Source organism: Meleagris gallopavo, chromosome 28 (genome assembly GCF_905368555.1).
Source record: "Meleagris gallopavo chromosome 28, MGAL_WU_HG_1.1, whole genome shotgun sequence".
Classification (NCBI taxonomy): Eukaryota; Metazoa; Chordata; class Aves; order Galliformes; family Phasianidae; genus Meleagris; species Meleagris gallopavo.
Window position 1 is genome coordinate 1,999,147 of NC_139431.1, and position 16,974 is coordinate 2,016,120.

Below are 16,974 nucleotides of genomic sequence, written 5' to 3' on the forward strand. Positions count from 1 at the left end.
CACATCTAACATGCCATAGCCTACCTGGCTGTACTGAAGTTACAGATGGAACTTCGCATTTCTGATTTTAGGAGGTCTGGACCGAACTCAGCACTCAGCCAGGTGGGTTTGGATGAGGAATGGCTCAGTTACAGCAGGAATGATTCAACACTGATCCCAAATGGGAGACGTTCCCATCCTTCACCCAAGGAAGGAGCTGAGTAACGAATCCCATTCGTAATGAGATAAAGAATGGGATGGCATCCCATCCATAAAGCCTGGAGCCCTGAATCCTGCCTGCTCCAAACCTGCAGAGCTGTTCCCCACCACCCCAACCATCAGCTGGGAATATTTTCATCCAACCTCACTGCACCCAGGCAGCTTTCTTCTCAATAACTTGCTTGTAGATTATTTTTTTAAGGAAAACAAATGGGGAGTGCTGTAAGCATACTGTATTTACTGTAATTATGGTTATTTATTGGCTACAGTAGCACGCAGTTCTTAAATAAAGATCTTTAGAGACTTCAGACAACTGCTGGAGCCTGGACTGCTTCTGGAAGGGCAAAGAGCACTGGGAGCACTCAGGATCCTCCCAGCCCTGCACTGCCAATGGCACCCACAGTCAGAACACCCCAGCAGAACTCAGCAGAAGTTAATTAGGACACAGTAAATTCTGATTCTATCCCACAGACAGCGATATCTGATGGGAAGAGGAGATGCTGCCCTCAGGGCAAGGAATCACAGGTGTTGGGGTTCTGCTTAGATCTGTTAATTTAACCTGCTTTTCCTGGCTGGTGTTCTGATGGCAAGCAAGTAATGCTAGAAAACTCAAGTCAGAAATTTCACGTGGCTCATTAGCAAAAAGAGTAATTGATTTTTAGGATAGCTTGCCAAAAAACCTTCATCATCCATCGCAGCATTTAAAACCCTGACTGGAGTTCTTCCAGGAAGGATATCCCTGAGACCAGCCACGAGCCAGCAGGCTCGTGAAGGTTCACTTCCATTACAGAAAATAATTTCCACCGTGGCAGGAAGCACGGCATGAAATCACCTGCTCTGCGCTCTGCTGGATTAATCCATCTCCCTCCTTCCTTCTGGCCTTAAATAAAACCTGTTCGCTTCCCTCTACCTGCAGGACGGACTCCAAGGGATGGAGCAGTGGTGTGTGGCACAGCTCTGTGGTTGTGCTGGAGTTACAGTGGGCAGTGAGATGGGGGCTGAGCACCAGTGGCCATAGGAAACATCACCCAGATCTTCCTGCCCCACTCTCTCCCATTCAGTGTGCTTAAGCACTTCTGTTCCCACCAAGCTAAACTCTACATCAGCTCACAAAAAAAACGTGCCCTGGAATGGAAGCAAAAGGGTCACCTTTGGGAAAATGCTGGGAAAACCCCAACTGCTCTTGAAGCTGGCATGTAAGCTTCCAGCTGCAATGAGTTTGGATGGTGCAGTGTGTGGGGAGGGGAGGGATGGAGGGGGAGGGATGGAGCTCCTTTTCCAAGGAGCCCCCACTGCCCATGGGTGGAGGGATGAGTTTATCTGGCAGCAATACAACACACTGAGCCCTTAGTGTGCCTTAGGGGCAGGATGAGGTCCCAGAGCCCAGCTCAGCTGCGTTCAGCCCATGTCAAGCTGTGGCCCCTCTGCCCCACACTGTGTGGGGCCGCAGGTGAGCCCGTCCTCCCCGCAGCCCCTTAATGAGCTCAGGGACTGCAGCAGCAGAGGGGCTTTGTAAGGTGGGGGGAAGCATAATTAAAGCACGCAGCAGGGAGCAGCCAGCACAGAGATGGATCGCCCCCAGTGCACTTCTGCTTTCTCAGAAGTGAGAAAGTTTCATCATTAATGGCACACGGACACCAAGGGGAAATTGCTGGTCATGGCGAGTCCCATTCAAACCTTGGAATCAGAGCTAAGCACAAAAAAACCCCCTCATTCTTGTGTACACCTGACTCAACATCTTCTAATGCAGAGTTAACCAACACGCCCCTGCCTAGGATTAGTGTTGCAACAGTGGATTTGTTTTTCTCTATTTCACCTGAGATAATACACGAACCCAAAAACCCATCAGTGTTCACCGTGCTTCAGCAAAAGACACCGCTTTGTTCACACGCTCCAAAGCTCTACGTTGCTATCACCAGAGACAGGCAACAAGTGAACAAATGTCTGCAGGGTGTCACTGCCAAAAAGCTGGGAGAAATGGCAGGGGAGGGAACAAGTGGAATATCTACAGCTCCCAGTGCACCTGTGCTGGGAGGAAGGCAGCAAAAGGAAAAGGGAGAGCAAACTGACTTTCTTTAAAGCATCCTTCCACGTGTGGGGAAGGAGGGGGATGCATTATGCAGGTGGTAACTGTGCATTCATGTGCATTTCTTAGCCACAAGCAATGCATGTCACACCTTACCTCCTAAAAGCCTCTCCTGGAGGCATGCAGGCATCTGAGCTGAGCCCCATTGCTGAGCACTGCATTGCTGCTGCATTTGCAAGCCCAGTCGTTGCTCCCACAGAACCACATCCACTATTATTTTGTAAAACACTCTGCAGTACCGGGGCTAGGAAAGCTGTTCTACAAAACCAATGGTTATTGAATGGTTATTGAAGAAAATTGCCACATTTCCAGGCACTCCCTCCATCCTGCTTGAGGTTTAAGGGATGCCTGCAGCAAACAAGATAGTAACAAATGAGCCAAAGGGGGGAGAGCAGCAGGGAGGGAAGGCAGAGGGCTGGGAAAGGGGGAACAAGAAGGCAACAGCCTGGGAGCTGCACTGCTCAATGCACCCCAGCAGTCTGTGGGACCGAGCAAAAGAATTAACACAGATCAGTGTGCAGAGGATGGCAGAGCCAGGCTGGGTGTAAAAGAAGCATATGGGGGTTGTTTTCCTCTTAGCTACCATTCAAATTCCAGCAGTTAAGGCAATCTAGTTATTCAATTTAGATAAGCTTCAGTAGCTAACAGCAATTTAAACAGCTGCCTGTGCCTCACCATTCTGTTATTGCCTCCTTCTATCCAAGTGCTAATGCCATTAGCAAATTGACTTCCTCCCTCACACAATCTGTTTGGCTTTAGCATGTGCAATTCTAATTGCTTCCTAATACCTGGGCCCAGCAGCAGGCTGCAGAAGTTTGTGCCACAGAAAGCTTCAGTGCAGGCAGCCCCTGTGCAGCCCTCTCCTCTGGGTGAGACAGAGGAACAACTGCTGAAATAGAGGAGAAAGAAGCTGAGGCACAAAGTTACAGCAAAAAGACGTATTTTTTCCTACAGTGCAGGCAGTTACACGGGGGAGAAAAGGCAGACTCGAAGCACGCAGGGAAAGCATCATTTCAAACAGCAGCAAAAAGCCTCGTTCTGCCCTTCCTGGTGCTGGTGCCACGCTATCCATCACTGCATTCCATCTTAAAACATGAAAAAAACCCAAACATATTCAGCTTCCCTGCTCCAGGCAACTGCCTCCCCTTGGCGAAAAGAGGGAGCTGACCATCAAAAGACGAAGGACTCCTTTGGCTCCCACTTTGACCTCCTCATCAGCACTGAGGAAACGGATGGTCCTGGACCTTTCATGTTATCTTTCTGCATTTCTAAAACCCGGCTGCCCACAGGAAGCAAGCTCTATATTTGCATTACAAAGTGTGAGGGGACTCCTCCAGATGGGACTGCTTCTTTGTGGGTTTTAACCACTAGCTCCCGAGGAAGCATCTGCCTGCTCCTGCTATTCAGAGGGTCCTCCAGCCCCAGATAGGACCCGAGGAGGTCTCACCCCATGCAGAATGGAGCTTCCTCACTCCTGTGGTGTGTATCTGTAGCATACGGAGCTCAGTTTCTTTACACTCAGAAGCAAAATGAGCTCTGAATGTCTGGTGGATGCATATCCCAGGATGTGGGCACTCACCATCAAAAAAGCCACAGCCAGGAGAGGTCGGGGTGGGATGAATGCAGCCAGCACGCATTGAGCTCCTCGAGGTGTCCTAAACGTGGGTGTGCACTGCGGTGTGTCAGTGCTGCTGCTTGGAAAGAGGAGATTCCCTGTGGGATGAGAGGATGAGGTGACAAGAGGGAACCAAGATCTGGGTCTCCCCTGCTTGCATTTTGCTCAGGGGTGGGGGAAAGTGTGGGCAGAAAGCCGAGCTGAGCCCCCTCACCCTGCCCAGGGGTGTGTATTTCCCTGTGTGTATTTCAGTCGATGAGAAATCTGTTGTTAGAACAGTTAGCCTAAAGCGGGGCTCAACAGGGGAGCTCTGCAGTAAATCAGCGCAAAGCATGGAGCCAGACAACAAATGCACACCCAGAGGAACCTTCCAGCACTGCAGGACAGCCCCCATCACCTCCACCAACCTCTGCCCATGGCTGTGAGCCCTGAATTCTTCCCTCAGAACCCAGCAAACAACCCACAGAGAATCCAAGGCTGGTAACAGGCTCAATTCCTCACTCAAATACAGACAACCCCACGGCCTGCAGATCATTATCCAGATATTCCCATTACCCACTTAATTGGACATGAAGATTCAGCTTGCTATGTTTTGGTCTGATGTTGTTTTTTTTCAATAGGATGTTCTGCAAATAAAGCATCTCCTTGTATATTCAGCTCTTTCTACATTAAAGCATTATTTTTCTGGTCTGAAGAAAAAAATAATAGTATGCTTTGATCTAAATAGTAGAGCTCCATCATTACTTTCCCCGGAATTGGATGTGTGGTGCATTCCTGTACTTCAGTTCACGGGGAAAAAAAAGGAAACAGAGCGAGTAAATAGAGTTGTTTACTGTAAAATAAAGACAGAAACCAGAGAGAGAAGGCACTTAATAAGTCCCTCTGCGGATTCTGCTACCAATGGGGAAACAATGCTCCCTACAGTGCTGCTGCACGCTTTGTACTTATTAGTCACCAGGAAAGCGAGCGAGCCACGAGCCCACTGAACTCTTCCCTCTCCTCCTCCTTTAAAGATTTTAGGAGTGAGCTCAGCTCTGAGTCGTGATTAAAACCACCCCGTTACGCTCCTTGAGCTGCAGTGCTCAGATTGAAGATGTGCTTGTGCTGCCTAATGCTCCCTGCCTCGCCGTTCTGAACTACAAAGGGAAGAGTGGAAGCTTCCAACTACCGCTGATGATGCTTCAGCTTTCTGAAGTGGGAGACAAACAAACAGAACAGGCAGGGAGCGGTGGCTCAGCTCCTCCCAGCGCTCCCAGATCCCCAAAACAGACCTTGGGGTCTGCTGGGAAGGACCTTGGAGACCAAGCAGGGACCCAGCTGCAGCATCTTCACTTCTCTGCACCTCTTTTGCTCCAGCTACCAACCTCAGGGATCTGTGTCACAAACCTGGGCAAGGGAGAAGAAATTCAAGAGGATGAGGGAGAAATAAGATCCCAAGTCACGAGCTGCAAAATAAAACAAAAACGCCCCAAACTCTCCAACTCAACAGCCAGAAAACAACTACAAACCTCACTGTGAAATAGTGCACCAATACTGATGTTGCTCTACTTGTGACAATGAGACAGAGACAAGAAATTGCACTAGAACTGAGTCTGATTCTCTGCATCTCTGCTTCTCAACCTCTCCTGCAGGCAGCGGAGAGCCATGCTCACCACGATGACTCCTACCAGCCCAGTTCCCATCCCTATCAAAGATCTCTGAAAGGATTTTCTTTGCCAGAAGTACAGCTTCTCCTCCACGTCTACAAGGGTGCTGTTGGCTTCGATTCCTTCCTCATTCCTGACTGCCAGTTTCTGCTCTCGAGTCAAGAATTTGCCAAAGTCCAGGTCCACCAAGTCATTTCGGATCACCCTGACCCCAAAGTAGATCCTCTTGATGACCCTGAATGTCTTCAACACGCGCACATCGCAGCGGTACGTCCCAGCATCAGATTCCTTGATTGGGGAAAAGGCAACGGCGAAGCCTGGGTTTCTGAAAGGTGCAAACAAAACATCATTCATGGTGATGAGACCCGGGGCGACCTTCCACGTACAGCTGTACCCTCTGACACCCAAATCGATGACGTCTGAGCTCAGGCAGCTGAGCACCGAGGGTTTGCCCACGGGGATGGTGAAGTGCAGCAAACCGCAGCCCCACGTGGTGGTGCAGTGGGAGCGGCGCGTGGTGCAGTTCTTCCTCTCCCCTGCTGCTGTGATCTCACATATTTCCTCCACTTGGAGGCCCAGGCCGCAGGTGACGCTGCACGACGTGGCGTTCACTGCAATGTGAGCTTCTGCTGTCAGCAGCTCTGCTGGGATGGTCACTTTTGGAATGGAAGCTGCCCCCAACGGGAGGCAGAAAACCCAAGGCAACATCATGCCAAGGATGCAGCTGCTCCCGAAGGTCTTCGTGGCAGCCATCGGATGTGGCACGGTGTAAATTCAGCAGTCGAAACAACTTCTGGTCAATCTTCAAACAGAAATCTCACCAGCATCCCCCAACGAAGCAGGTTTGAAGTCTAACGCTGCCAGGGAAGGTGCAGAACATCACTGTGTGGGTCAGAACACTGATGAGGAGTTCCAGTTCCCAGGCAGCAGAACGTTTAAACCCACTGTATCCCAGCAACTGGGATCTGCTTGACTATTTATTAAGTCCTCCTTTCTACTCCTTGACATTTCCATGCTATTTCAGATGAATTTCCACGCTGCTGTTCCAGTTGAATCTTCCTACCAAACTATAAAACAATACATCTTAATTACTGGAACCTCTAGAACAACGTTGCTTAGCACAAAGAAATCATGATGACACACATAGCACCTGCATGGCACTGCTCTACAGACACTTATCCTAAAATCTGAAGTCCTCCCCAAAGGACCAAGATGATGAGAACAAGATTTTGACATTCAGAGATCAGTGGTGAGCAGGGCTGTGTCACTGGCATCCATCACTATCCAAGAGTTGGTGGCACCCAGTGGTTCTGCATGGGTTGGAAAGCAGATGCTGATGGGATTCAACTGCACCAACCTCACTGCATCCCAAAAGAACAAAGCAAAGAGAAAAAGCTCTCCATAATAAAGTTGTTTCTTTCTGATGGTGTAACAGAGTCAAACCAGGTCAATAACCAGATTGTCTGAATGATGGATTGCAGAAAGGATTTAGAATGCCACATTCTTCACTGGCTTTGCTAATGAATATCCAAGTTTCTCTTCCTAATAGCCCTTAATTTATTAAAAACAAAACAAAACGGCTTCTGAGATAGAGAATGTTCATAAACACAGTTCAGCTCCTGCAGAGATGCTCTCTGCACCCAGCATTCTTCGTGTTCAGTTCCCTTTCAGCACTTCTCAGAGCTCCTCACTGCACTCAGATATTCCTTCCATGGGGGATTTAAGTAAAGACACCACCAACCAAACGCCACACTACAGAAAAACCAATAATAATCATAAAACCAAACGTAACACACCAGCTGTGGTGAAGGCACATGTTTGCACCAGAGCTGTAGGGCAGGATTCCTTGCCAGCATCACAACAGAAACCACCATCAAGTTTGGAAAAGCCAAGACTTAGCCATGACTTTAGGAAATAAAACATACCTCTTTATTTACAGACACAAACCCAAACCAGTGCTATATGCTACCACCAAGCCAGGATCTGACCAGTATTGTACAAAACTACAGACGTCAGGAAATAAAATAAAAGAGAGAAGACAACAAACCAAGGACATACAGACTGTACAGAGAGGTCTTAACAGAAATGAAGGCTGGAGTCTGTGGCAAACGATTCGCTTTAACACAACCAGGAGAGCCATTGCCTGTGCATCTTGTGAAGCTTTTGCGTTCAGCCACGCCACGTATGGGCAGGTTTGACAAAACAGTTTTCCACAGGAGATGCAAGCCATCCTACGAGCAGAAAGAACAAAGGAAACCAATGCTGCACACATGGGAACATGGCATTAAGCTGTAAGATCGCTGTACCAAAGCAGGAAATGAAAATACCAGTTTGTACAATCCTTCTGATTTAACACGTCTCCTCTCTTGCCATGCTTATCATGTTACCACTGCATGCTTCCCACTGCAAATTAACACCTCTCTTTATGACTCCTCGGCTTTTAACGTCTGCAGGATGCTTTGGAAATCTAAATACTTGGTGATAACCTCAATAATTACATCTGGGGAAAACCTGAAGGTAAACGTGTAGGAACTAGGAAGTCTCTACAAAACAAAGGGCATTGGGAATGAAAACTTAGTCTGGAACAGAAAGATCTGGATGCAGATACCAGATAGGGAGAAGTGTTTCTACCCCATTCCCACAAGGAAAATATTACAAGTGAAAGGTTAAAGCACAGCTGGGAATAAGCTGTGAGCATTCACCTTCTATTCTTGATTCAGAAATGGAAAAGAGGGAAAAAAAAAAAAAAAAAAGGCATTTTTAAAAATTCATGGTCCACATGTTTGTCTTTTGCAATCACACCGTTATTCATTTCATCTTTAAGTCCTGGAAGCGTAGCTGAAAAAAATACAGTTTCAGTTAGGAGAAATATTGGCTGTTCCTTCTCTAAGTACCAGTATATAGCAGCTAAGGAGGAAACAGCATTCCTGGTGGGGCATCTTAAATGGAAACAGAATAAACACGCTTGCAAGGAGAGAAAGACACTGCCAACACTGCTCTTCATACCACTCAGTTTATACACTTCTGTCTAGACTGTATTTTATAGAGCTACCTCCATGTGCTCCTCTTCCCATCAGCAGAGTCATCCTTCGTGTCTAAAATATTAACAACATGAAAATTCATTCTTTGCAGACTTCAGAGGGTGTCTTGATTCTTCACATTAGGTCTCTATCCACTTGAGATGAAATCAAATCTGGCACATAATCAGCAGCAGTTTCACTAAGCATGTCAGCATAGAAGACATCACACTGAGCTAACCAAAGCTGCAAGGCAATGCAGCTGGCACAGAAAGGCCTACACAACTCACTGGAATGGGAATTAACAGCAGAGAAAAGGAAGTTTGGAGGATACACAGTCATTGGTATCAGGAATAAAAACCACACACTTTGGGTATTTTTCAATCCAGGAACAAAAAAATTACTTAAAAGACAATGGCTATGAGCTCTGGAGTGGCAGAGGGTCGGGTACCAGCTCAGTGCAGAACATCACATATGCCAACATGAAGGCAGTTCCAGTCAGTCTCTTTGCAAACTGCGTGACCTGAGAGTCAGCATCTCACACTGCTCGACCAAGAGGCAATTAAGGAAGAACGAAGGCCGTTTCCTCTTCAATACTCATTTCTTATAAAAGTCACTCCCTGAATCCATGAACAATCAGGCTGCTGTATTAAAGTCAGTCCGTTCTGACTGCTTCATCTATTCTCCGTGTTATGGTGCCAATATGGGAAAGAACAGAGGAGGATAAAGAAGAGGGTCTTCATAACAGCTCTGAGATGGCACCACCTGCTAAAGAGATCAAAGACAGGTGAAAAATAAATCATCTGACTCCGACAGTTTGTGAAATAAATGAAAAAAAAAACTAAAAGCCTTTGAGAATGTGATTCTCTGTGTGCCTTCCAGAATGGGATATAACCAACAAGGCCCCATCTACCACAAATTAAGAACTCTGTATCTGAGACCACAGGCACGGATGTGGCAGTTCATGGGCTCTGAGCTTTTACCCCACAGAGGCACAAGCACACTTACCTGCTGGAAAATGGATGCGCCGACCCCAAAACCTCAAAGCAGAAGCATAACAGAAAGGAACAAGTTCCACCTACGCTGAGGTCTAACAAGACTGCTGCGTGGCTTTGTTCTAAAACTGTACAACAGATCAAGCTTCCCAGTTTGTTTTTACTGAAAGCCAATTTTGACACAGCTGCTTTGACACCAAGATATTGGCTGCCAAGCCCCAGCCAAGCAGCTCCCAAACGTCCACTGTAACAGCAAATCAGCCTGCAGCTCCCAGAGAATAAATGCTTGTGGAGAGGCTGTGTGAGTGAGTGATGGGCTCCTGTAGGAAGCAGCAGCACGTGGAACGAGCAGAGCTAACAGCTTCATGCAAGAGAGACAGAGAAGTGTGCCCAGCTCCAGCAGTGCAGGCAGAAGGCCATTGCAATCTGCACGTGGGTGGGCCCGAGGGAGAACTGGCTGTTCAAAATAGACATTGCAAGTCATAAAGAGAACAAAAGAGAGACGTGAATTTCATGGACTAGAAGGCTGTTGTGAGTGCTGAGAGCCAAGGGACGGCTCCTTCAGTGGGCAATCTGTGACTCACTGTGTGACTCACACAGCCATTTCCAACACTGAGTGGTGGGATCTACTGCACGGATCTGTTTGATCCTTCTAAATCAGCAGCACTGTGCAAGGGAGCACGATAACTGAGACAGGATTCCATCAAAGCAACGTTATTTGCCTCTAGCTCAATAAAGCTGAATACCAGCATGGTGGTAAAACACCTTCACATGCTTATGTAAAACTACATTTGAAAAAGCTCTGCTACCTTCCAGTGGGTAAAGAAAGCAGAGAATTTGAGGTCTAAACTCAACCCCAATTCTGTCTTCACGCTGCCCAAAAACCCAGTGCTAAACTCACTGGTAGGGGTATGCACATCCCAAGCTGAGTACAATTAGCAAATTAAATTCTACAGTGGTCTCATAAAAGCAAGTCAGACTATAACAACCGCATAGGAAGCGATAAGCAAAAACACAGGGGGTAACACAGGACCAGCAGTGAGGGAAGGAGGAGGGAAAAACAAAAAACAACAATTCTGTGCAGTCTAAAATCCACAGCACTGCTATGTCCAAGGAAATGCAAAACTTGAGATATCAGTTACATCGCATCTTTGAATCTGTTTCTGTATCAACCACAGGCTCTCTGTTATAGTGAAAAAAAAACCACCAGAATGCACATCATTTAATCCAAACATGTACTTCCTTTACTACACTTGAATGAGCATTTCCCAAATAAGCTCGAGTAGTAAATGAGACAGATGGGAAACACTGCCACCAGCTGAGAGCCAGTCCCTGTCTGAGATTCAAAGTCTGGGTCCTAACAAAGGTGACAGCAACAGCCCTGTTCTGTAAGTAACCAACAAAGCATGGTTATAAAGCAAAGAACGCAACATGATCCGACAAAATCTGTCTTCTTTTACAGCAAATGCACTTCTTGGAATCTGTGCACGCTCCACAGCCAGGATTAAAGAATTCAGCTCCTGAATTTTATCCCAGGCTCCAATTATCAAACAGACTGTAAGAAATGCTCAATTTCAAGCAGAGAGCCCTCCCTACTAAAACCCAAGGCGCTCTTCATATGCAACAACACATGCACAGATATTGCTTTTATTACAAATACTAAAAGCACTTCCACTTTAAAAACAAATATAGAAACGTTTGCCTATCCTTGACAGCAGTGACATCAGTGACATCCAGTGAGCAAGGGCCATCTGGGAACATAAAGTGCTATGACTCTGCAAGGCCACCAAGCAAGCAACGACGCTCACAGTGGGTCCTTACCTGTCAAAGGCTGTCCCAGCTCCGCCTGCACTTTACCCTTCGCTGCTCCTTCCAGAGGTAAAGCACCTCTGTCCCCTTTGTAGAGTTTCGGTTTAAATGGAGAATCTTTGTCTTTACCTTTTGATCCTTTAGGCCTGCCTGCTTGCTTCTTCTTGGATTTACCATCTCCCTTCACACCCAGCAGCGGATGGACTTCTGGAGGAAAACAAGGTGTTGCCAGACTGAGTTATCCCTTAGGGTGCTTAGATGAGGTGTTAAATACAAACAGCATTGAAAATTACAGCTTTGAGATGTCTGCCCTCGTTTCTAGTCTGCAAAACGCCAGCAAACTTTGCAGAGCGGGCGGCCATTAATAACTGTTATAATAAGTAACTTCATAGGAAAGAGTGAACTTCTGTACTTGTCTTTGGACTAAGCAAAGCTAAGAAAGATATTTCAAATGCAGAACTGGTGTTAAATCAATGGCAGCTTCTACACACCGTCATTAGGCACTCCTTGTAGCTCTATGTTGGTGGTTTTGGGCTTCTTCTTTGGTGCCTGAGGTCCATCAGAGGATGACTGCCTCTTCTTCTCAGATCCTATACCCTCATCAGTTAAGGAACTCTGAACAGCATCAGGTGGAGGCCCATAGGGGTTTTCTTCTGGATCCTCTACTTCAGGAGCAATGGGTAAGTAAAGCAGTGCCTTGGAGTCCTCCAGTTCTTCATCACTGTAAAATAAAAAGTTATGATTTCTTTTAAAAGTAGGAGTCTTTAATATCTTGTTTCTTTTCATTTATAAACTCTGACCCTATTCTCTGCCAATGGTTTTTTTCACAAGTAACTCTTTCTACCTGCTACAACAGAGACACAACAAATCTAAGTGTACAGAGAGAACTGGTTTGGGGGAATGTCAGTGATATGTTCCATATTCACGCTTTAAACAAAGTTACTCTTTTACCTGCTGCAAAAGGCAGCAATGGGATCCACACTCGTTACATCCACTTCTTCATCTTCTGCAGCATCAGCACCTGAAAGCAGGGAGAAATGAAGAATTAATGAAAGAAAGGAAAAAAGCAAATTGTTCAGAAAGAATGGGACTGCTCTTAAATGTCTTAGCATGCGGGGATGAGAATTGCAGCACACAACACACGTGAGGCATTTCCCCTTACAGCTATCAGGTTTCTGTTTTTAATTTCAGCTGCCACGCTGTTCTCACTGAGAGTTCTTGGACAGAAGTTGTTTTAATGCTTTGTTCCTACAAACCAATGTGCTACATTTTAACACAAAAGTAATCTAAATATAAGCCTGAAAGCAAAAAGAACTCTATCCCTAACAAGGAAGAATTCTTAATTCTCTCTACAGTAACTACAGCCTTTTCCACTGCACAATTTTTTGGCACCACCAAGTGGCCAAACTGTGCCACTATTGATCCAAATTCACCCCTCACATCCCCCACAACTGCCAGTTTTAATCTTTATTATGGTCGTATATTTGGACCAACAATTATTTGGTAACACCTGAATGGCCAATTACACAACAAAGAGATTTTCAGTACCTGTCTGTTCTGGTTCACTCTTATCTTCATCTTCAATGTCAAACTCTGACTCTCTCTCTTCATATTCTACATTTTCATCCAGCTCTTTGAAATCAGGTGCAAAGGCACTCCAGTTTTCCTAAGTCACAAATTCAAGATGAGATTTACCTCAATGTGAAGGAACAGCTGCCAAACTGGGGATTCATGCAATTCCAATCTTATTCCTTGTGAAAATCTCCCAAGCCACACGCAAGAAATCCAGCCTCAATCAGCTATACAGCCACGTGGCAAATTAGAAACTGCACAAATGAGTTCCTACTGAAAAGCTGACATTACAACACTCCTTAAATATTACAGTGTATGCCATTAACTCTGAAAACAAGGATGTATTCATATTTAGCCACAGTAGTTCTGGCTCACTCCAATTTCCAGTGTTTCAGCTGTACGTTCGGAATGACACCATTCCCCCATCAAACATCCCCAAGATCATATTTAGCACTTTACACAAAGCTTAACTACCTCAGCAGGTGAAATATAAGTACCCTACTCGCATTCAACAAGATGGCAAACATCTTTCAAGTTAGGCTGGTGAGGCTAGAGAGTTTGCTGAGTTGGGTTTAATAAAAGATTTCAACATGCAATAATTCAGACTACTAGGACTAGTAGGGATGGAGACCACCAGGGAAACCTCTTAAAGAAGCAATGTAAAACACTTACCACTTGATTCTGAGCCCATATTGACACGACACCACTGGAAATAGAAGCTATGATTGGTCGGACAGGATGCCACTGGGTTTATATGAAAGAGAAAAGAGGAGGAGCTTAACTGGTAAATGCAATTAAGAAAGCTTAGATTTCTAAACAAGAAACGTAACGATAGCTGGCAGTTTTCTTACTGCTACATCCAAGAGCAGCTCTCCTCGGGTCCCATGGAGGATTTTCACCAGGTTTCCAATGCTTTTCTCCCAGATGTAGAGAGCATGCTGACGTGCCGAACCTGCCACTATATATTCACCATCACCAGAGAAACAACATTTCTTCCAAGGTGTCCTGCAAGCAAAGAGAAAAGAAATCTTAAAAGACTGTTAAATGTCGAGGATGAGGACTGTGGGACTGTTCTTCAGACCATAACCTTACATCTTCCCACCCACAAATAATATTTACATTTCAAATCAAACTGCGACTCACACATTTCAAATGAAAACATTTGTCTGTAGAATAAGACACTCAGCCATCCTTCCCACAGGTACAGAACACACAAATCTCAACGATTTCAAGACAAGTTGACCTTTCTACTGCAGGCTGACCACCCATTCTGTTGCCTCTCACCTGTTCACTAAATCCTGCAGCTTCTGCATTGGTTCAGGCTCCCCATCTCGCCCACAGGTTAAAATTTCACGGCCATCATAGACCCTGATGATCCGGTCAGCTGTGTTTATTAAAAAGCAGCTGTGGGAAGAATGCCACATAACAAGCATTGTATTAAAGAGAGTAAAAAGAATCAGAATATGCTGTGGGAAATAATTGTGGGAGGTTGGTTTTTTTTGTAAGACCTGCTATAGTCCATAGTAGCTCACCTTCCCTTCCGAGCAAATTCAATTGATTTAATAGCTGTGGTGTTGCTCGTTCCAGTTGTCACTCTGAAGGAGGCAACGAGATCCTGAGTGTCTGTTTTTAGGACCAAGATCTGAAGATTAAGGAAACAGAAGGCAATCAGCATCTCATTGTTACTCACTCCCCTTTTAGTACCTTTCACATAACTACTAACCCTGACAACAGAAGCCTCAGCAATCTACACAGGAATAGTTGGAACTCTGCTACTGCAGTTTCTACTACAGTTTCTGCGACACTTCTGCGACATAAACATTGGAAAAGGATCCAACAAATATGGTCAAAGACAAGAGCAACACAAAGACTTAACTCAGATCTATATGCTACAGATCTTAGAAGATGAAATACGAAGACGATCGTAACGACACATCAATTATTCAAGAGACATGCAGGAAGCCTTATTTGTATAATAAAACAAAGAAAGCAACCTAGAAACATCACACATCTTGATAAAGCAATCTAAGCTACAGCATCCAGTGCTCTTGCCACAGTCTCACCTTCCCTTTGGCATTGCCTGTATAAATGTATTCCCCTCGCCTGTCAAAGGAGGCCACGACGTTGAGATCAGAATCATCATCCACAGGAAGCACAACGTGTTTGGAGTCTGACAGCGTCAGCATCACTGGTGCAGACTTCATGGGACAAACCAAAACTCTGTTTCTGCAAAGTCAAAGTGAAACAGCTCACAGCTTCTGCTCTGGAAAAGAAGCTTCCACATTTAGCACTAGGAAAAAAAAAGTCAGTCTACAATGAGAAAGGCAGAATAACACCATCTTTTATTCAGTCTTTCATTTGGTCTTTCTTTCTTACACTATAAAATGACACTAAGCCAGTGTCTGCTTTCATTTCCTTTCTTTTTCTGAAGGCTTCTCTATGTCTGTGCAGTAACTTGTAAACTCAACAAGGCTTTTCTGTACCCAGTTCTAAGGATTGCTGCCATGTTTACTTTCCTCCCTTCCTTTCAAAATAAAAAGAGCCACAAGCAATCCACATTAGGGCCCCACTCACACAGGACATTCAGAAAGCCACAACAAATCCAAGTTGGGGCCCTCACTGCATAAAGAAAACAATCTGAAAAGATCTGCCAGGTTTAGAAAAAGCACTTCAAGCTCCAGTAAAAATACATTCATAATCATTAATTCTACCCAAATGAGAGCATCATTTTTTTCACAGGACTTACTGGTCTCGAGGGTGATACTGAACTTTCAGGATAGGTGAAGGAAATCTGAATCTCTGGTCGCAGTCCCCAGACAGCACATCCCACTGCGACACGATGTTATCAGTCGAAGCACTCACCAGTTTGTGGCCATCCCGACTCCAGCTACAGAAGCAAGGGGCAGTTCAAATAAAAGCTACTCCTTCAATACATAAAAAGCATCCACTAATTGGTCTGTTAAATTAGCAGGCCTCATATTAAAGCTCGGCTGTGAATCCGTTAGCTTGAAAACCAACTTCTGAACTCTAGTAACCAAAAAATTTCACGGGTGTTTCACGTATTCAAACTCTTTTAAAGGAAATTATCTTAAAACAGACCCTCTTTTTACAAGGTCTGAAAAAGACAAGACAAGGGGAATGGTATTAAAGTAAGGGTAGAGTTTTAGGTCAGATGTTGGACTGAAGTCTTTTATTCAGAAGACAGTGAGGCCCCAGCACTGCTGCTCAGACAAGTGTGGGTGCCCCATCCCTGGAGGAGCTCAGGGCCAGGCTGAGCCCCGAGCAGCCTGAACTGGTGGTGTGACACCAAGTGGCAGAAAAGACGAAGCCCTCCCTCACCAGAGCGAGCAGACGGGGTGGATGTGGGCGCTGATGATTTTGGCGATTCCCCTGGTGAGGAAATCCCAGATGACGATGCGGCCGTCGTTGCAGCCCACGGCGAGCAGCGTGCCCCAGCGGTTAAAGGTGCAGGTCAGGGCCATGCTGATGCAGTCCAACGTGCCATCGGCTTCCTGAGGTGAAAGGAGGGCGGTCAGGGCGCTGCGCAGGGCCGCTGCGGGCCGGGGCAGCCCCGCGGGGCGGGAGATCCCTTACCTCGGGGTAGTTCTGGCCGAAGGACTCTGCAACGGAACGCAAAGGCAGCGTTTGAGCGAGGCGCGCCCCCGAAGCCCGGCCGTCCCACCCGGCTCCCCGCCGCCGCCCCGGTTCCACACCGCCCACCTCCCAGCCCCGCTCCCGGCCCCACCGAGCAGCTCCAGGTTCATCGCGGCCGCCGCCCCGCTCCGTCCGTCTCCGTCACCCGAGGACCCCTCCGGGGGCCTTCGCCGCGCGCCGGGCTGCCCTCGGCATTCGCCTGACGGAACCTTTCGCTTTTCCTACCGCCGGCTCCGCGATCAGATCTCTACAACGCGGCTCACACCCGTCCCAACACTGAACGGTGAGGCTCGGAGCTTTCCGTCTTTCGGTGCTTTCAGGCGGGCGGCGCGGCGGCGTTCAGGCAGTTCGGCGGGCAGCCCCGCGCGTGCGCACACGGAAG

General features: G+C 46.5%; 2 protein-coding genes across 10 annotated transcripts in view; both read right to left on the minus strand.

The window, feature by feature from the left end:
• TMEM81 (transmembrane protein 81) overlaps positions 1–7,299 on the minus strand; it is a 16,892-nt gene extending 9,593 nt beyond the window's left edge. For 2 of the 6 annotated variants that reach the window (XR_014879944.1, XR_014879946.1), the window contains exons 1-2: positions 5,171–7,299; positions 3,864–3,997 (exon numbers count right to left, since the gene is read on the minus strand). Coding sequence is in view for 1 of the 6 variants with exons in the window: in XM_085210519.1 (XP_085066645.1) it covers positions 5,480–6,298 (819 nt within the window). In the remaining 5 variants the exon portion in view is untranslated. The other 4 variants (XR_014879945.1, XR_014879947.1, XR_014879948.1 and 1 more) reach the window with 4 other exon arrangements.
• Positions 7,300–7,451: 152 nt separating this feature from the next.
• RBBP5 (RB binding protein 5, histone lysine methyltransferase complex subunit) lies at positions 7,452–16,818 on the minus strand. Of its 4 annotated transcripts, none has more exons than XM_085210518.1 (14): positions 16,684–16,818; positions 16,533–16,558; positions 16,278–16,450; positions 15,685–15,825; positions 15,002–15,164; positions 14,471–14,580; positions 14,223–14,342; positions 13,790–13,943; positions 13,611–13,682; positions 12,915–13,032; positions 12,318–12,387; positions 11,858–12,087; positions 11,496–11,573; positions 7,452–9,327 (listed from the first exon to the last, which is right to left on the minus strand). In XM_085210518.1, the coding sequence occupies exons 1-14, from the start codon at positions 16,700–16,702 to the stop codon at positions 9,302–9,304; spliced, it is 1,500 nt and encodes a 499-aa protein (XP_085066644.1). In that variant the 5' UTR covers positions 16,703–16,818; the 3' UTR covers positions 7,452–9,301. The 4 variants fall into 4 exon arrangements, with proteins under 4 accessions (XP_085066644.1, XP_085066642.1, XP_085066641.1 ...); XM_085210516.1 differs by having other exon boundaries at positions 7,452–9,330; XM_085210515.1 differs by having other exon boundaries at positions 11,379–11,573.
• Positions 16,819–16,974: the final 156 nt, after the last annotated feature.

Coding starts and splice junctions, on each gene's coding strand:
- RBBP5 (XM_085210514.1), bottom strand. Junction 15,826..16,277: donor CACCCCGTCTGCTCGCTCTG/GTGAGGGAGGGC, acceptor TTGCTTCTGTAG/CTGGAGTCGGGATGGCCACA. Junction 14,343..14,470: donor GAATTTGCTCGGAAGGGAAG/GTGAGCTACTAT, acceptor TTCTTCCCACAG/CTGCTTTTTAATAAACACAG.